The sequence below is a fragment of the Globicephala melas genome, chromosome 20 (genome assembly GCF_963455315.2).
Source record: "Globicephala melas chromosome 20, mGloMel1.2, whole genome shotgun sequence".
In the NCBI taxonomy this organism is placed as follows: domain Eukaryota; kingdom Metazoa; phylum Chordata; class Mammalia; order Artiodactyla; family Delphinidae; genus Globicephala; species Globicephala melas.
Genome location: NC_083333.1, coordinates 10,653,126 through 10,671,560, shown reverse-complemented (window position 1 = coordinate 10,671,560; position 18,435 = coordinate 10,653,126). Strand labels below are relative to the sequence as shown.

Here is an 18,435-nt window from a genome sequence, read left to right as displayed (position 1 = left end):
AACTTGCCTGGCAGTCCAGTGGTTAAGAGTCCACGCTTCCACTGCACCACTGCAGGGGGCACAGGTTCAATCCCTGGTCCGGGAAGATCCCACATGCTGTGTGGTGTGGCCAAAAAAAAAAAAAAGAATAATAAAGAAATTTAACAAGTGTACTTATTGTACACTTACACTCTGGGAAGTTCAAAAACATTGGTGAAAAAAAACTTAGAGGTCTAAATAACTGGAAAGACATCCCATGTTCATACATCAAAAGATTTAGCATTAGCAATACTCCCCTGATATACAGATGTAATGCAGTGCCTTTCAGTATCTCAGTTGCTTTCTTTGTAGAAGTTGACAGTTTGACCCTAAAATTTGTGTGAAAATGCTAGGGATCCAGAACAGCCAAATATTCTTGGAAAACAAAGTTGGAGGAATCACAAAACTTACTACAAAGCAACGGTAATCAAGATAGTGTGTGGTTCTGATATAAGGATAGGAGTAATTCAGTGTAATAGAATTGTGAATCCAGAAATATATACGAAAAATTGATTTCCTGCAAGGTGCCAAAACAATTTAGCAGGGCAGGAGTCGTCTTTTAAATGAAGTGTATTGAGACATCTGCATGTCTACATGCTATAGAAGGACATTGGATCCCTGGCATCTACAAAAGTGTCAAGGACCTAGGTTTAAAAAGTAAGCTATAAAACTCTTAGGAGAAAATGTAGGGGTAAATCTTTGTGACTTTGGATTCAGCAGTGATTTCTTAGATATGATACTACAAGCAGAAACAAACAATGAAAAATTAGATAAGTTGGACTTTGTGAAAAATTAAAAAATTTTGTGCTCCCAAGTACACTATCCAAAAAGTGAAAAGACAATCCACCAAATGGGAGAAAAGTTTGCAAATATTTTATCAGATAAGGGACTTTTATCTAGCTTATATAAAGAACTCTTACAATTCAATAATAAAAGACAGCCCAATTAAAAATGGTGAACAGTTCTGGATAGACATTTATCCAGAGAAGATACATAAATGGTCAGTAAGCACATGTTAAGATGCTCAATGTCATTATCTACCAGGGAAGCACAAAATTACAATGAGATGCCACTTCACACCCATTAAGATGGCTATATCCAAGTCGGTTAATAACAAGAGTTGGCAAAGATGTGGAAAATCAAAACCCTCATACATTGCTGACAGGAATGTTAAATGGTCTAGTAACTTTATAAAACAGCCTTTCAGTTCCTCAAATGGTTAATCATAGAGTTACCATTTGACCCAGCAGTTCCACTTCTAAGTATATACAAGAGAAAAGAAAACATGTCCATGTTTTCGTAAGAAAACATGTCCATACATAAATTTCTATGTGAATTTTCATAGCAGCAGCATTCATAGTAGTCAAAAAAGTGACGAACAACCAAATATACGTCAACTGATACATGAATAAACAAATTGTTTTTGTTATTCCTCCATAAAAGGGAATGACATACTGATAGTACAACATAGATGAACCTTGAAAGAACTATGGTAAGTGACAAAAGCCAGTCACAAAGTATGTATGATTCCATTTATATGAAATGTCCAGAATAGGTGATAGGGATAGAAAGTAGATTAGTGGTTGCCTAAGACTGCCAGGTTAGAGGGTTGGGGGGTGATAAAAAGTATTGGATTTCTTTCTGGGGTGATTAAAATGTTCCAAAGTTGATTGTGGTGATGGTTGCACCAGTCTGTGAATACGTTAAAACAATGAGCAATCACTACACACCTATTAAAATGGCTCAAATCTAAAACACCAAAAGCTGCTGATGATGTGGAGCAACAGGTACTTTCATTCATTGCTGGTGGGAATGCAAAATGGTACAGCCACTTTGGAAGGCAGTTTGGCAGTTTCTTACAAAAGTAAATATACTCTTAGCATATGATTCAGCAATTTTGATCCTTGGTATTTACCTGAATGAATTGAAAATGTATGTCCATGCAAAAACCTGCACATGGATGTTTATAGCAACTTTATTCATAATTGCCAAAACTTGGAAGCAACCAAGATGTCCTTCAGTAGATGAGCAGGTGAACTGTGGTACAGTGGAATATTATTCAGTGTGAAAAGGAAATGAGCTCTCAAGTCATGAAAAGTCATAGAGGAAACAGATGTGTATTATGAAGTGAAAGAAGCCAATCTGAAAAGAATCTGTGTGATTCTAACTATGACTTTCTGGAAAAGGCAAAACTATCGAGACAGTGAAAAAGCTAAGTGGTTGCCAGGGGTTAGGAGGATAGGAGGAATGACTAAGCAAAGCAGAGAGGATTTTTAGGGCAGTGAAACTTCTCTGCATAAGATTGGTGGACACACATCATTATACGTTATCCTGATGTAAACTGTGGACTGCGACTAATAAGGATGTGTCACTGTAAGTTCAGAGATGGTGACAGAGGTACTGCTGTGGTGGGGGATGTCAGCAGTAGAGGAGGTTGTGCGTGGGGAGGCAGGGAGTTTATGGGAACTCTGTACTTTCTGCTCAGTTTTGCTGTGAACCCAACATTGCTCTAAAAAGTAAGGTTTATTAATTTAAAAAAATGTCTGGGACTTATCTCAAAGCAATAAGTTGTAGAATGCAAACTGGTGGATGGGACAAGATTGCCTGCGGGGGTATGGTTGCTGGATCTGAGTGATTGGTGCATGAGGCTTATAATAATTTTTGATATCTGGGAGGCCAAGTCCCCCCACTTTATTCAAAACTATCATGGGCTTTTAAAATTATTTACTATGGAAAATTTTAAACATACACAAGATTATGCTAAATATTATAAATAATGCTATACTAGTCTAGACAATATAGTATTGGCATGAATTGAATAGACAAATAGACCATATTTATAGCATAGAGGTTTCATAATCAGATCCACATATATGTAGAAATTTGATATATGACATAGATGACATTATAAACATGGGAAGACTGGGGCAAGAGTTTAGAACAAGGGGAACATCTGTATAGAAAAAGTAGATTCCTAGCTCACACGTGAATGCCCCTGAACTATAATAGCTGATCTATTGGTACTCTGGTATTGCAGTTAACGAATGAGGTAGTTGCATGTATTAGCAATCTCAAAAACTGATGGATGTGAGGTAATTGCAGAAGAATACTATGCTACGAGAGCCTTAAGGTTTAAAAACCTGTAACATAAAGGTGTGAAATATGCATGGTAATGATAACTCCAAATTCCTGATAGTTGTTACTCTGAAGAAAGTAGTGTATTTGTAATGTTTCATTTCTTAAGGTTAAAAAGAAATTGAAGCTGATGTAGCAATAATGTTAAAAATTATTAAGCCAGGTGATAGGTAATAGGTGTCCATTACAGAATTCTTTATATTTGTTTCTGTGAAATATTTTATAAAGTATGAGTATCACCAAATGAAGTGTCTTGTTTGGATCCTAATTCAAACAAATCTTCAAGAAGACATTTTAGTGGCAATTGGGGAAATTTCACTAAGATTGAGTATTAGATTATATCAAACAATTATTAGTTAGGTGTGACAGTGGCACTGTGTATATGTAAGAAAATATCCATGTTTTCAGAGATGAATATGTAGTGCATTAGATACTGTAATACAGTTTCTGGGACTTCCTTTTAAAAAAGAATAGTTGAAGTAAATGGCAAAATCATTATAATTGGTGATAGGTATGTGGAAGATTGTTGTAATATAATGCTCTCAACTTTTGAGTTTGTAAATCTTCATAATTACATATGCAAAAACAAAAAAATTGTTCTTTAATAATAATTTGTACTATTGGCTACCATGTTTGAAATGCTTTGTTACAAAATTTTTTTAAGTTCTGTTTGTTTCCTGGTTTAAATATACACATATACATATATTTAACATATATACTATATATCATGTATAATAAATAATGTGTATTATGTCTTATGTAAATATTTATAAAGTGAGTCAGGAATAAAATTTGATCCACTCTTCCTCCAGGATCTCTATACTGCTTTTAACTGTGAGGAAGCATGCCAAAATTAGTATTTAGGTTTATTATTTATTTGCAGTTTTTCTTTTCATGGTGACAATGTGGTAGTGAATAGCTCTGGGTGATTTCCAAGAAGTCAAAAGTAGCAGGGATAATTAGCATGAGGTGGTGTTAAGTATATAAACTTGAGCCTTGACAGAATTGTATTAATTTCTCAGAAATTAATAAAGTATTCCAGAAATAATGCTTTGTCTTTTATTTCACATTTTATGAAATAGCACTTAGAATATAGAGTTGATAAACACACACACTTTTGTGGTTTCACGTGTTTATGTCTTTACTCAGTTTCTGGGTCATTCCCAGTCACACACCTACCACTATTTATTAGATAGCCATCTTGCCTTCAGGATACTTTAGATAGTTACTTTCTGCAACTAATGCTTATAACTGTCTGGCTAGTGTTTCAGAATATTTTAATAGTGGGGACAAAATGATGTGAAACTGACGTTGAGAGAGTAAAGATTTCTTAAATGACTTCACTTAAAATTAGTATGACTAGGTTTTTTCCTGTTATTTGAACTACCAAATTGTTAATTCCTGTGATTGTTTGATAATGATGAATATCTTTACAACTTTTAAAAGTTCTTTCATTGATACTATCTCTTTGACGTTTTTCAAGTACTTAGAAGTTTATACAGAAAAGTGTTGCCATTATTCTGGCTTGATGGCCTTGTGATGCCATTAAAGTTACACAGCTGTTAGTAGTAGCATTAGAACTTAAATTGTTTTCATGACTGGTCGAGGTAGTTATTGTGCTCCGTAAAGGAAATTGATGACTTTGCAAAGATGAACAGTTCTTCTGCATAAATATTTTTTAAAAAGGAAGTTGAGGGCTTCCCTGGTGGCGCAGTGGTCGAGAGTCCGCCTGCCGATGCAGGGGACACAGGTTCGTGCCCCGGTCCGGGAAGATCCCACATTCTGTGGAGCGGCTAGGCCCGTGAGCCATGGCCGCTGAGCCTGTGTGTCCGGAGCCTGTGCTCCGCAGCGGGAGAGGCCACAACAGTGAGAGGCCTGCGTACCGCAAAAAAAAACAAGGAAGTTGAGACAAACAGCAGCAGACTGGGAACAGTTTTGTAAGATAAAATAGTATTAATATCCAGTATGTATAAAATATTCTCCCAAATTAGAAGAAAAACAATTCATTGGAAATCACAGGTAAAAGATATCACCAAAGAGGAAATACTGGTCGCTAATAAATGTATGAAAAGATACTCAACCTCTCTATTAATAGGGAAATATAGATTTTAAAACTCACCATTTTCTACCCATGATGTTGGCAAGGACTTAAAAAAATGGAAAATAGTGACTGTTGGTAAGGGTGTGAGAAAACAGACACACCCCTATATACTGTTGGTAGGTTCATCTTTTTTGGAAGTCAATTTGGCCGAACAGATATCCTACTTAGGCTTAAATCATGTAGTAGGCACATCAGATCAATTTAATATTTAAGAGATGGTAAAGGGGTGCCGAGAAATTAATCCCAACTTTAAAAAAGCCTAGACCTAGTTATCTGCCATGTACTCTGGCTTTCTTTCTTCTTTTATTAACCATTTCTTGAATTGTGTTTCAATAACTTGTTTTATCATTAAAACAACTTTCTGAGGTGGGTATTTTTATTCTAATTTTGTAGATGTGGAAACTGAGGCCAGAGAGGTTAAATAAGTTAGCCAGTGGGTGAAAGAGCCTGAATTTAGTTCTAAAACTATGTGGCCTTAATCACTCTTTGGTTAGATAGTTAATAATTGATTCGTGATACCCAGCATACGTTAAATCTTACCTTTATTAAAATGATTTTCTAAGTTAACATATAAAAATGTAATGCTTAATTTTTTCATTAGAATGTCAGCCTGATAAAGGTAAACTTTTCATTAATGGAAAGTCTTTTACTTTTTTTCCTAGAGGATCTGAAGAGGCAAAATGCAGTTTTACAAGCTGCACAAGATGATTTGGGACATCTTCGGACACAGCTGTGGGAAGCCCAAGCAGAGATGGAAAATATCAAGGCCATTGCCACGGTGTCTGAGAATACCAAGCAAGAAGCTATAGATGAAGTGAAAAGACAGTGGAGAGAAGAAGTTGCTTCACTTCAGGCTGTTATGAAAGGTAAAGATAAAAACAGATCTATTTTATGATTTTCTAAGATAACTGATTCTGATGATTGAGAACATTTTCAGAAGGTCTTAAAATATATCCTGAGTTTCATTTATGTTTCATTTGTGGCTTTATGTATTACCATCTTCAAGATGTACTGTCATATTCAAAATAAAAGGGAAGCCAATGGGTATATCATCTGTATCTTTAACAAATTTAATAATGGAGAATTATGATGAGAGTGTTACAGAGATACTGCATTAAATGAAAACTATAGTTCATTATAAGGTTTAAAGCAGGGCTTCATAATGGATTTTCTTATAGGAGAGGCAGGCCAGTAATGTCAATGAATGAAGCTGTGTGTGGGCACAGGAAGTGTGCAGAACTGGAGAGACCTCCCATGCAAAGAGTGAAGTTACTATTTACACTTATTAGTTCCAGCTAATTATTGCCCATCCAGGCCAGTGTTGCCATAATTTTACATTGTAAAGAAAAATTTGGATTTTTATGTGAAATCTTCACTCAGTCTATGAGGTAGAGTGGCCTGTAGGTTAGAATAGGCTTTATGAGCTACCAGCTGGTGACCCTTGGTCCAAAGGAAGAGTAGCAGTTTAGTCTCTATCAACTTTTAGGACTAGTGCTTATTAATTCCTGCATTTCTGAAAAAATGATAATGAAATAAGCTGCCCCCTGAATCTTTGGGTTTCCAGAATTAGTTTTGTTAATAATATAAATGTGAAATAGTGATGACACTTTTTCCCGTCTTCGCAGTTATGTGTCACTTTTGCCTTAGTACTCTGTGAGAAGGCAGGTAAGACAAGCACTGTTTTCTGAGTTTGTGGCCATCACCTAGGGATTACTCTAAGCCTCATGTTACATTCCTGACCATAACAGCTTACCCAAATAAGAATTCATTTTTTTCACATGAGAAATCCAGAGGTAGGTAACCTAGGGCTGGGTACAGTGGTTCCTGATGTCATCACTGTCCTAGGCTCCTTCAGCTTTTCTTTTCCTTCACCCTTAGCATGTGGTTTTCATCTTCATTTTGCCTTGTGGCTGAAAAAAATGACTGCTCTTCCTCCAGTCCGCCTGAGTAAAGCAAAAACTTTCTAGAAATCTCCAGCATATTTCCCCCCGCCCCACTCCCTCACACACACTTTATAGAGGTTTCTGATTACACATAACTACCAAGGCATCTAGAAACTCTAGTTTTAAAATTGGGCCGTTGACTTCCTAAACAAAATTGGGGTTTTGTTAGTAAGAAAGAAGAAAGAGTGGAAATTAATGGACAACCAGCAGTGTTTATCACATGTTTTAAGATTGTATTAAAGATAAAGTCATTTTATAAAGACTTTATAGAATTTGTCTCAAGTTAGAATCTTGGGTTATAGTAAAAACATTCTGAAAATATATCCCTTTTCTCACCCTTTCAGGCATATAGTTGTATTGGGGTGACACGTTATATTTGTCTTAGGAGTCATAGTGTTGTATCTAAGAACATAGGGTTTAGAGTTGGCCTTAGGTTTGAATTCTAGCTCTGTTTCTTTCTGGTTATGAAATATTGGCCAGAGTATTTAACCTCTCCTAAGCTTTCCTCATCTGTAAAATAATATGTGGCACAGATTTATTGTGAAGATTAGAGATGATTTAAGGTCCTTAGCAAAATTTCTACGTGTAGTAAGAACTAGAAATGTTAGTTTAGTGCTTTTGGTTTTAGTGAATTAAAAGATTTCCAGAAACTAGGCTTAAATTCTTTATATAACTACTTATAAAATTTTAGTGTGCCAGGACATTTTTTCCAGAACGCTTAGAAATATTTGGTGATGTTTTGTAGAAACAGTTCGTGACTATGAACATCAGTTCCACCTTAGGCTGGAGCAGGAGCGGACACAGTGGGCACAGTATCGAGAATCCGCAGAGAGGGAAATAGCTGATTTAAGGAGAAGGCTGTCTGAAGGTCAAGAGGAGGAAAATTTAGAAAATGAAATGAAAAAGGTATGAAGGAATGTATTCATCTATAGAAATATTTCAATCCAAATATTTTTGTTGTAATGCTTCAACTAATATCATTATGGTAATAGAAGTTGTACGTTTTTGTTTTCTGTTAGAGAAATTATTTGGACACAGACTTAAATACAGTACTAAACAATTTGATGACCTTCCCCCAGATATATGTTTGGCTGAGTCCCTCATCTTCAAATCTTTGACCAATTGCCTCCACCTCATGAGACCTATCCTGACCACCCCATTTAACATTGCAACCTGCCCACCTCCCTCCCCCACCTACCACAACTTGTTCTTATCCTGTTCTCATTTTTCTTTTTCCATAACATTTATTTCCTTATAATGTACATAGAGTTCACCTATTTATTATGTTTAGTAATGTTTGCTGCCTTTTCCTCCTTACTAGAATGCAAGCTTCACGAGGGCAGAAGTCTTGTTTGTTGTGTATCCTAAATGCTTAAGAGTAGTGTCTCGCGCATAGGTGCTTAGTAAATATTTGTTGAATGAGTGTTGTTGCTTGGTGTTTGTGTCTAAACTGAAGCCTGAGAACAGATTTTAGTTTTCCTTCTTTCTCAGTATACCTTGGTTCCTGTGTGACGAATGTACTGCATATTATGCTTGAACATTTTACCGTAAGATGCCTGACCATAGAACAACTAAATATAAGATGAAATATTTTATCATTGAGAAAATTTAAAAAGCTTTTTGGCCAGTTTGATTATGTAAGCTTTTACTTTATTTTTTAATTTTAATTTAAAAAATTTTTATTGGAGTATAGTTGATTTACAATGTTGTGTTAGTTTTAGGTGTACAGCAAAGTGAATCAGTTATACATATACATATATCCACTCTTTTTTCTTTTCTTTTTTAAGATTCTTTCCCCACGTAGGCCATTACAGAAACTTTTTTTTTTTTTTTTTGCGGTACACGGGCCTCTCACTGTTGTGGCCTCTCCCGTGGCGCAGCACAGGCTCCGGACGCACAGGCTCAGCGGCCATGGCTCACGGGCCTAGCCGCTCTGCGGCATGTGGGATCTTCCTGGACCGGGGCACGAACCCGTGTCCCCTGCATCGGCAGGCGAACTCTCAACCACTGCGCCACCAGGGAAGCCCCAGAAACTTTTAATTTATTAATTTATATACATACATATATTTGAAATCACATATAAAATAATAATTAGAGTTTGATTTTTCTTTTCAGTTGAATTAATCATAATCTTGGTTCATACAAGGACTACTTTTATATATTTAGAAGTTTATTTAATTTTTTTTTATAGTGTAAAAATCATATGAGAACTCAACACCCAAAACAAAAGCTTGAACCTTGAGGAATAGTTAGTTACATTGTCTTATTTCAGGAAAAGATTGTAATTCAGCTTCTTCATGAGGATCTGACAATGTCTTCATGATCACTAGTCACTTAGTCATCTACCATAGTTAGCCAAAGTAGGTAGTCTTCAATTCTGTCAGGTCGTTTCAGAGTAATTCATAGTTGATGCTATCATTAGACATTTTATTCAGAGCCACAGTACCATTCACATGAGGATATTCTTATATATTCATAGTCATAATTTCTGCAGTCTGCCACTTTTTATCCTTTTTAAAATTTTTATTTTTTAAAGTTAACTTTATTTTTTAGAACAGTTTTTGATTTACAGAAAAATTGTGAAGATACTACACAGTTCCCATATACTCCACTCCCAGTTTCCCCTATTAACGTCTTAATGTTAGTATGGTACATTTGTCACAATTAATAAGTCAATATTGATTATTGTTAACTAAAGTCCTTTCTTTGTATTCAGATTTCATTAGTTTTTACCCAAGTCCTTTTTTCTGTTCCAAAATCCCATCCAGGATACCACATTACATTTAGTCATGTCTCTTAGGCTTCTCTTGGCTGTGATAGTGTCTCAGCTTTTCCTTGTTTTTAGTGACCTTTCTGTTATTTAAAAAAATCATCTTTAAAAGTTTTGTTATGATATGCATCACTTGGAATTGTGAGGTCATCGTTGCATTAATAAATAACTCAATCTGTATTAAATTCTTTGCTTCTTCTCTCCTTTTTTTTCCCTGATGATTTTAATCAGCAGACCTCTATAAGCGTCCCAAATTAGCCTTGGCTGAAGATATTTTAAGCTCACATGTCTTTTCCAAACAGGACTTAGTTCAAAATAAAATAAATGATGAAATGACTTTGCAAGCACTGGAAAACAAAGTGTGTCTCTCTTTTCTGAGAGATATCATTTTTTTTTAAAATCTCCACTCACATTTTGGCATAGAAAATGTTTTCCCTATCTTGAACACTTCAGGAGAAGCTTGGACTGTTTTAAATTCAGTGAATAAGATTAATTTTCATTTTCACTAGAAGGAAAAAAGCTAACTTTTTGAGTCTGCCTTTGTTTCTGTGTGAATATACGTGTGTGTATATAAAATAAAATTAAGTTTCTTACCAACTTACTAGTTTATGGATGTTTCCTTTTAATCCATGTTTTTGAGAATGAAGGATGGAAAGCAGCATGGTTTTAAGGGTTATTTTTTGGGTTTGTTTCATGTAGATATCAAAAGTAAAATGATAAATACCCTGTTTAAATAATTAGATGGAAGCCCTTTTATAGAAACATAATTTTCTAATATTTTAGGAAATAAATGTTTTATTTTTTTATGTTAAAAAACTAATTAGTCCTTTCAGTATTTGTAAGAGATTATGGTTTCATTAATTTAGTAACCAGAATTATAAAAATTATTTATTATATGCATTTCCTTTTATATATAGATATTTTCCAACTCAGTTACTCAACTAATTAAAAAGTCAAATTTGTGGCTGCTTTCACTTTCTGAGACAGACTGCATTCTGTCTGTGGAATGTGTATCTCTCTAAATAAACCTGCTTTCACTTAAAAAAAAAAAAAGTCAAATTTGTCGTAGTGGATCCATTTTCCTACTTATTCCCAAGTTCTAAACGGAATATTTGGGAAAGCTGTGATTATGACTTGACATTCAAAGTAATGCAGCATTTAAAAGCTAGACGTGGTTCAATCTTGTGAGTGCTAATACAGTGCCTGCTAGACTTATTTATTATACTAATTTTAATAAGTGGAGAGGTCAGAGTTTTTTAGAAAAGCAATAAATCAGTAAGTTGTAGCATTTAATTCTTTTTAACCGTAGGCCCAAGAGGATGCTGAAAAACTTCGGTCTGTTGTGATGCCTATGGAGAAGGAAATTGCAGCTTTGAAAGATAAACTGACAGAGGCTGAAGACAAGATTAAAGAGCTGGAGGCCTCAAAGGTTGTGAAACATTGTAATCCATTTGCTTGAAACCAAGGTTTTGCCCTAATGCTATGAGCAAAATTAGAATACTAAGGGAGTAAACTGTAATTTAAACTATGCATCTTAAGACTCTTGCTTTCTTGAAAATGCAAGAAAATGTTTGGAGATGATTTCTCCTTATGGATATTTAAAATAATGACAGTAGTGATGCTTGTGCTGCTTTGTTACAAAGTCAGTGTTTATTTTCTTATCAAAATGAGACCTGATCTCTCTTGTTTTGTTATGAAGGAAAATAAAGTTTTCAAAGGTGACTTTGTTTTCTGACATCAGCCCCAGAATTGATCTTTGACATAGCTATAGTGTGGCTGGATTTGTTGGCTATAAAGACGCAACAGAAAAAAATACAAGGGGATGTCAAACCATTTTAATAATTAAAGTAGGAAAGAAAGAAAAAAAATTTAGAGGTAGTAAACAGAAACACAACATAGGAATGTAGAAATACATATAGGAGTGTAGAAATGGGCATGTATCAATAATCCTAGTAAGTGATAATTACCTACTAAAAGAGACTAGATTTTAAAAATCTAAATTTATATTGCTTATAAGACGTATACCTAAAATAAAATGTAAAGTAGGATTGGAAAAAAAAGAGACTTAAAGCAATGCCTTGTAAATTCTAATCAAAAGAAACTTGGTTTAGCAATTGTAATATGAAACAGATAGGATGAAAGGAAAACAGAATTAATAGAGATAAAGAGGGACCCCTTCTAATTTATAATTCATCAATGAGATATGACAGTCATGCACTTGAATGCATCTTACATAGCCTTGAAATATGTGAACTAAAAAGTGACAATTATGAGGGGAAATTGACATTCACAATTATAGTAGGAGATTTAAACTGTCCTTTAGCAAATGATAGTGCAAGCAGAAAAAACATTAGTAGGGATATAGGGGTTTTGAGCAACTTGATTAATAATTTAGATGTAATAGACATAGAATCCTGTCACTAAGAGAGTGAGAGAGAGATTATATTTCATACACTAGTAGAGCATAGTAGTTAAGAGCTCAACATTTATTAGATGGATGACCTTGGGCAAATTAATTAATCTTACTGTGCTTTGGTTTGCCCAACCGTAAAATGGGGATAATACTACCTCCTTCATAAGGCTGTTATGAGGATTATATAAGTTAACACATAAGGCACTTAGGATAGTGCATGGAATAAATATTGTTATTTTTAGGTACATTATACTTTTCATAATGTCACAAAGGAAATGTCATCAGATTTTGAAGATTTGATGTTATACACACCCAAATCTCTGACCACAGGTTATTAAATTATTTACAATAAAATATAACTGAGATGAAATGTCTGGAAAATGAAAAAAATTTAACTCATATGGAAAAAAGAATTGTAAAATATTTAGAGTGATTTGAATTTTTTACTCAAGAATCTAAAAATAGAACAATAGTACAAACAGTATGAATGGAAGGAAATAATGCAGGTAAGAGCAGAAATTAGTGAAATAGAAAAGCAAAAGGAAAATTGTGAATATAATGAAAAAAATGAAAAAAGTAGTAAGATAGGCAAACCTGATAAGACTAATTAGGAAAAAAGAAAAAAGACTTAAACCATTATAAATGAAAGAGGGAAATAACTACAAATCAGTAGAGACTTAAAAATAATAAATACTATGGACAATGTCACAGCAATAAGTTTGAAATGAAGTAAGTTTGATGAAATGAAAAAATTTCTGATAGGAAATAATTAGCCAATATTGTCTCAAGATAAAATAGGAGAGCCGATGTAGTTAGTAACTATTAAAGAAAGTGAATTTATAGTCAGAATCTCCTTTTCTCCTGTCTCCTATCCTCCAAAAGACATTAGACTCAGTTAGTTTTGCAGACAGGTTTTTCCAAAGCTCTTGGAAAGAGGTAATCCTTATATTTTACAAACTGTTAGAGAACAGAAAAAGAGGGAAAGCTCTCCAACTCATTTTATGAGACATAACTTCATTACAAACAAACTCACAAAAAGGTATTAAAAGAAAATTTTAGATCTATCTCATTTAGGAATACAGAAACAAAAATTTTCAGCTGTGTAGTTAAAAAAAAGGAAAAGAAAAAGCAAAAAAGACATCATGATCAAAAAGGGATATTCCCAGGAATTTAGGATGGTATATCACCAGAAAACCTATTATTTTTATGTACCACATAAAAAGATTATAGGAGAAGAGTAGTAAATTCATCTTAGATTCAGAAAGGCATTTGATAAATTTAAATACCCAATAACTTACTAAAGGGCTATTTATCAAACCTTCAGCAAACATCATACTTAATGATGAATGTTTAGCAGCCTCACCATTAATGATGGGAACATATGAGGAGGCCCGTGCTCAGTGATTTTGCTCAGATTGTTTATGTGGTCCTAGGTGATAAGATAAGCCAAGGTAAAGAAATGAGGCATAATAACTGGAAAGAAAGTGGTGAAACTGATTTTCTGTATAGGAAGGCAAGAGAATATTCAGACATACAATTAGGAAAGTTGTTTCCAGCAAGATCAACATGCAAAAATAGTAGTGTTTGTGTACCCCAGTAATATCCAACTTACAAATGCAATGGGGAAAAATTCCTGTTCACAATAGCAAACAAACAAAACCTATATTAGTTACCTGAGAATATATCTAAATAAAAATGAGTAAGATCTTTATGGAACACATTATAAATGAAAATTTGAATACATGTGTGCTCCTGAGTGAGAAAATACTGTATTGTAAAGCAGGCAGTATATCCCCAAATTAATCTGTAAATTCAAAATTCCCCTCAAAATCCAGCAGGGTTTAATAAGGAACTCGATAAGTAGATCCTAGAATTCATATGGACAAGCAAAGGATCAGAAATACACCCAGCAAAATTTTTTTTAATTAATTAATTGAATTTATTTATTTTTGGCTGTGTTGGGTCTTCATTGCTGCACGCGGGCTTTCTCTAGTTGCAGCAAGCGGGGGCTACTCCTCGTTGCAGTGCACGGGCTTGCTCATTGCGGTGGCTTCTCTTGTTGTGGAGCACAGGCTCTAGGAGCGTGGGCTTCAGTAGTTGTGGCACGCGGGCTCAGTAGTTGTGGCTTGTGGGCTCTAGAGCACAGGCTCAGTAGTTGTGGTGCACGGGCTTAGTTGCTCTGTGGCATGTGGGATTTTCCCGGACCAGGGCTCAAACCCATGTCCCCTGCATTGGCAGGCAGATTCTTAACCATTGCACCAGCAGGGAAGCCCCGACACCCAGCAAAATTTTGAAGAAGGCAAGGTATGGAGACTTGCCCTACCTACCAGTATTAAGACTTAGAGTAGCTTTACTGTTACTGTAGCTACTGTAATTAAGATAGTTTGTTGCTGGTTTAAAGATAAACAAATGGACCAGTGGAACAGATAGAGAGCCCAGAAATATATCCATATATATATGGAAATTTGATATTTGACAGGTGGCATTACAAGTCAGTGGGAAAAGTATGGATTATTTAAAAATAGGCTTTTAAAATAGTTATAAATATGGATTAAAGTGAGGTTAGCTTTCTACCTCACACTTTTCAAAACTTAATTTCAGTGAAATGTTTAAAAAGGAGAATATGTTATGTGAGATACAAAAACATTTCTTAAATAAGGTAAAAATACTATGAAAGAAGAGATTGACAAATTTGCCTACATTAGAATATAAAACTTCCTTATTAAAAGATACCACAAAAAGTTGAAAAGAAAATTATAGACTGTTAAAAGTTATCTATACCTGACAAAAAATTAGTGTCCAAAATTAATAAAAATTGCCATGTCCATAAGTGACAAATGGCCCAACAGAGAAACAAGCAAAGAATATGAACGAGCAGTTCACAAAAGAGGAAGTTAAGGAATGTGAAAAGATATTCAGTCTCACTAGAAATCAAGGAAATGTAAGTGAAAATCAAATGCCGTTTTATTCTAACCAGATTTAAGCCTTACAACATAAATTTGTTGTGTTTATCCACGATTGGAGTGTGTGAAACTCTTCCCACTTTTCAGCTGCTGTTGTGAAGTTGGAATCCCTGTTGAATATTTTGGGAGTTCTCCGGCCCTTGTTACTTGCCTTTACTTTCTCCTGCACAGATGCTGATACCATGTAATTCCATATAGATAGCTTTCAGTGGTTTGTCCCCACCCTCTAATTATTGCTTTTTTTTCTTTTTGGTAGATGTTCATGTATTCTGAGTTCTGTTATCTTATTAGTTCTGTTGTTAGGGTGTGTGGAATTCAAGAAAATCCGTGTACCACACATTCACTGTCACCATCTTCCCAGAGTTCTGCTCAGTAGCTTTTGAATGTTAGAAATTAATTCGTTATTTATAGAGTCAAATATTTATTCTAAGAAGTAATAGCTGATAGAGTTAGTGGTTATATACCACCATTTTATATCTGACATATTGACTTTCCTTTATCATTAACTGAATTACCACCTCTCCAGGTGATAGGGAAAGTGCCTGACAACAGTCAGCACTTTGTCATGCTTGGTTAGTGTATAGTACGTTTCTGGTTGGCTGACAGCCTCCAGTGAAGCATCAGATGGCAGCTTAAATAATCATTTTAGTCCATGACCAGTGCTAATGTATTGTATTAATGGTCTAGGAGTAAAGATAACTGAAAACAGATCAGCCAGCTATTTCAAGTTGAAGAAATGGGAAGATAAAAGGCATAAATATAACCTTGAAAGTGAAATTAGACATAACCATTTGAAAAAGTTGAAAGTTAGTTTAAATGGCCACAATTTATGATGGGCAATTTGTAAGGAAGGGTAGAGCAAGTGATTCTTTAATCACTTTCTGGGGCAAGATTGCATTTTATTTTGGTTGGAACTATTTCAGATATTAGACTATATTGTTAATATTTGAAAATTATAGTTAATTGTTCAACAGAAATAAGACATTAAAAAAAAGATGTGATTTTAAAAAGTATTCTGCACTTGGCTTCAAGTTTATGTTCATTACAGTATGAGACAGGTTGTTTTTTCCATCATGGCTTCCTCTTTTTTCCTTCCATGAATTTATGTCTATGAAAATGTCTCCTTTTTGTAAATTTAAGGCATTTGGAATTACCTCACCAGAAATCAAAGAAAAGCAAACTTGAAAGAGTATGATACCATTTTTATCTTTAGAAAATACTGTTTAAAAAACAACAAAAATAAGGGGCTTCCTTGGTGGCGCAGTGGTTGAGAGTCCGCCTGCCGATGTAGGGGACACGGGTTCGTGCCCCGGTTTGGGAAGATCCCACATGCCGCGGAGCAGCTGGGCCCGTGAGCCATGGCTGCTGAGCCTGTGCGTCCGGAGCCTGTGCTCTGCAACGGGAGAGGCCACAACAGTGAGAGGCCCGCGTACCGCAGAAAGAAAGAAAGAAACAAACAAACAAAAAAACAACAAAAATAAAAAACAAAAAACAACAACAACCTGGGTTCACTGAGTATGTGATAAAATGAGCACATGTGTATGTTGCTCTGGGAATACAAATTGGAACCACGTTATTAAAAGCAAGGTACAAAACTGTTACGTGTAATCTCAATTGTATATTTACTCTGGTGATGATTATGGATAATTCTTACTATTAATTATTGTCAATTATGTTATTTTCCCAGTTTTCTTTAGTAAGTATATGTTTGTTTTGTAATTAAAAATTATAAATGTTAATTTGGGGGTAAATTTAAATTTACATAAATATAAATGTAAACTTTTTTCAAGGTACCTCCAGAACTTACCATCATACCTAAGGTAGACACTGTTGGAAATTTTAGTTTAATCGAATTGCATCTTTTTCAGGTTAAAGAACTGAATCATTATCTGGAAGCTGAGAAATCTTGTAGGACTGATCTGGAGATGTACGTGGCTGTTTTGAATACTCAGAAATCTGTTTTACAGGAAGATGCTGAGAAACTTCGGAAAGAATTGCATGAAGGTAAAAATATATTTATATTTTTAATCTCAGTCTGTAAGAGAACTATGTAAGTAAAAGTGATATTGATTAATAACAGTAACAAATTCCAAAATGCCAATCTAACATGTTAGTGATTCAGTTTAAGCTTTGCAGTTGGTTTGAAAAGATATTTGGATTGTTAATGGTTTCTGTTTCCTCCAGGACCCCAGTAAGAATTCATAGGGCACAAACTCTGGGCAGAAAGATAATAGGAAGTTGCTGCTTAAACTGCTTTTGCTTCAGACCTATTTTGGTGGAGGTGAATTAGCAAAAGTGAAAATGGGACAGAGAGGGCAGATGGTAGATTCTAGTGTTCTTAAGTAGCACCCCTGTTTGTAAGAGATAATTTTGATTTCGCTAGTCTGGTAGCAGAGTGATGCAGAAATTGACTCTGTTTTCTCAGGATAGGGGAAATAGGCTCATCCTTTCCCATTAAAATATATGTTTGTCTTTAATTCTTTTAGTGAATCTTGTATACCTGAGATTCGTAACCTTTTTGTGTCACAGACTCCTTTGGCAGTCTTGTGAAGCCCTCTCAGAATAATGTTTTTAATACATAAAATACATAGAATTATAAAATATATCAATTATATTATAAAACAGTTATCAAAATATAAATAACTGCAAACTTATAGTAATAAATGTGCTATTTTATCAATGCATTAAATAACAAGGTCTAGTACCAGGTCTAATAACTACTGTAATTTTGAAGTATGATGAGCATAAATAATATATTAAGATATCTGCAACAACTGTACTGAGATACAAAAGTATCTATGACTCCTGTTAGTGACCAAGTCATGGGTATTGTTATACTTACTGTGGTTTGTTGTCTATATTTTATAATTGAAGGAAATGATAAATTTCAGTTAGAGTTAGTGAAAATAAAGATCTAAATTTTTACCTCATCTAAATGCATGGACCTCTTGAAATCTTATATTCGTTGCAGGTTATACTAGTAACATGTTTTAATATGAAAATTTAGGACTGTGGTCATGGAAAATATAGCTCTTCCATAGATAACTCAGGTTTGCATAGGAGTTAGGTTTTTATCCCAAATAGTGGGAAGT

General features: G+C 34.5%; 1 protein-coding gene across 2 annotated transcripts in view; it reads left to right on the top strand.

The window, feature by feature from the left end:
* Positions 1-18,435, top strand: part of RABEP1 (rabaptin, RAB GTPase binding effector protein 1) — a 248,969-nt gene that overhangs the window by 195,361 nt on the left and 35,173 nt on the right. For both annotated transcript variants that reach the window (XM_060290445.2, XM_030861643.2), the window contains 4 exons: positions 5,917-6,120; positions 7,943-8,103; positions 11,277-11,396; positions 17,212-17,347. In XM_060290445.2, coding sequence (XP_060146428.1) covers positions 5,917-6,120; positions 7,943-8,103; positions 11,277-11,396; positions 17,212-17,347 — 621 coding nt within the window. The remainder of the gene's footprint in view (positions 1-5,916; positions 6,121-7,942; positions 8,104-11,276; positions 11,397-17,211; positions 17,348-18,435) is intronic.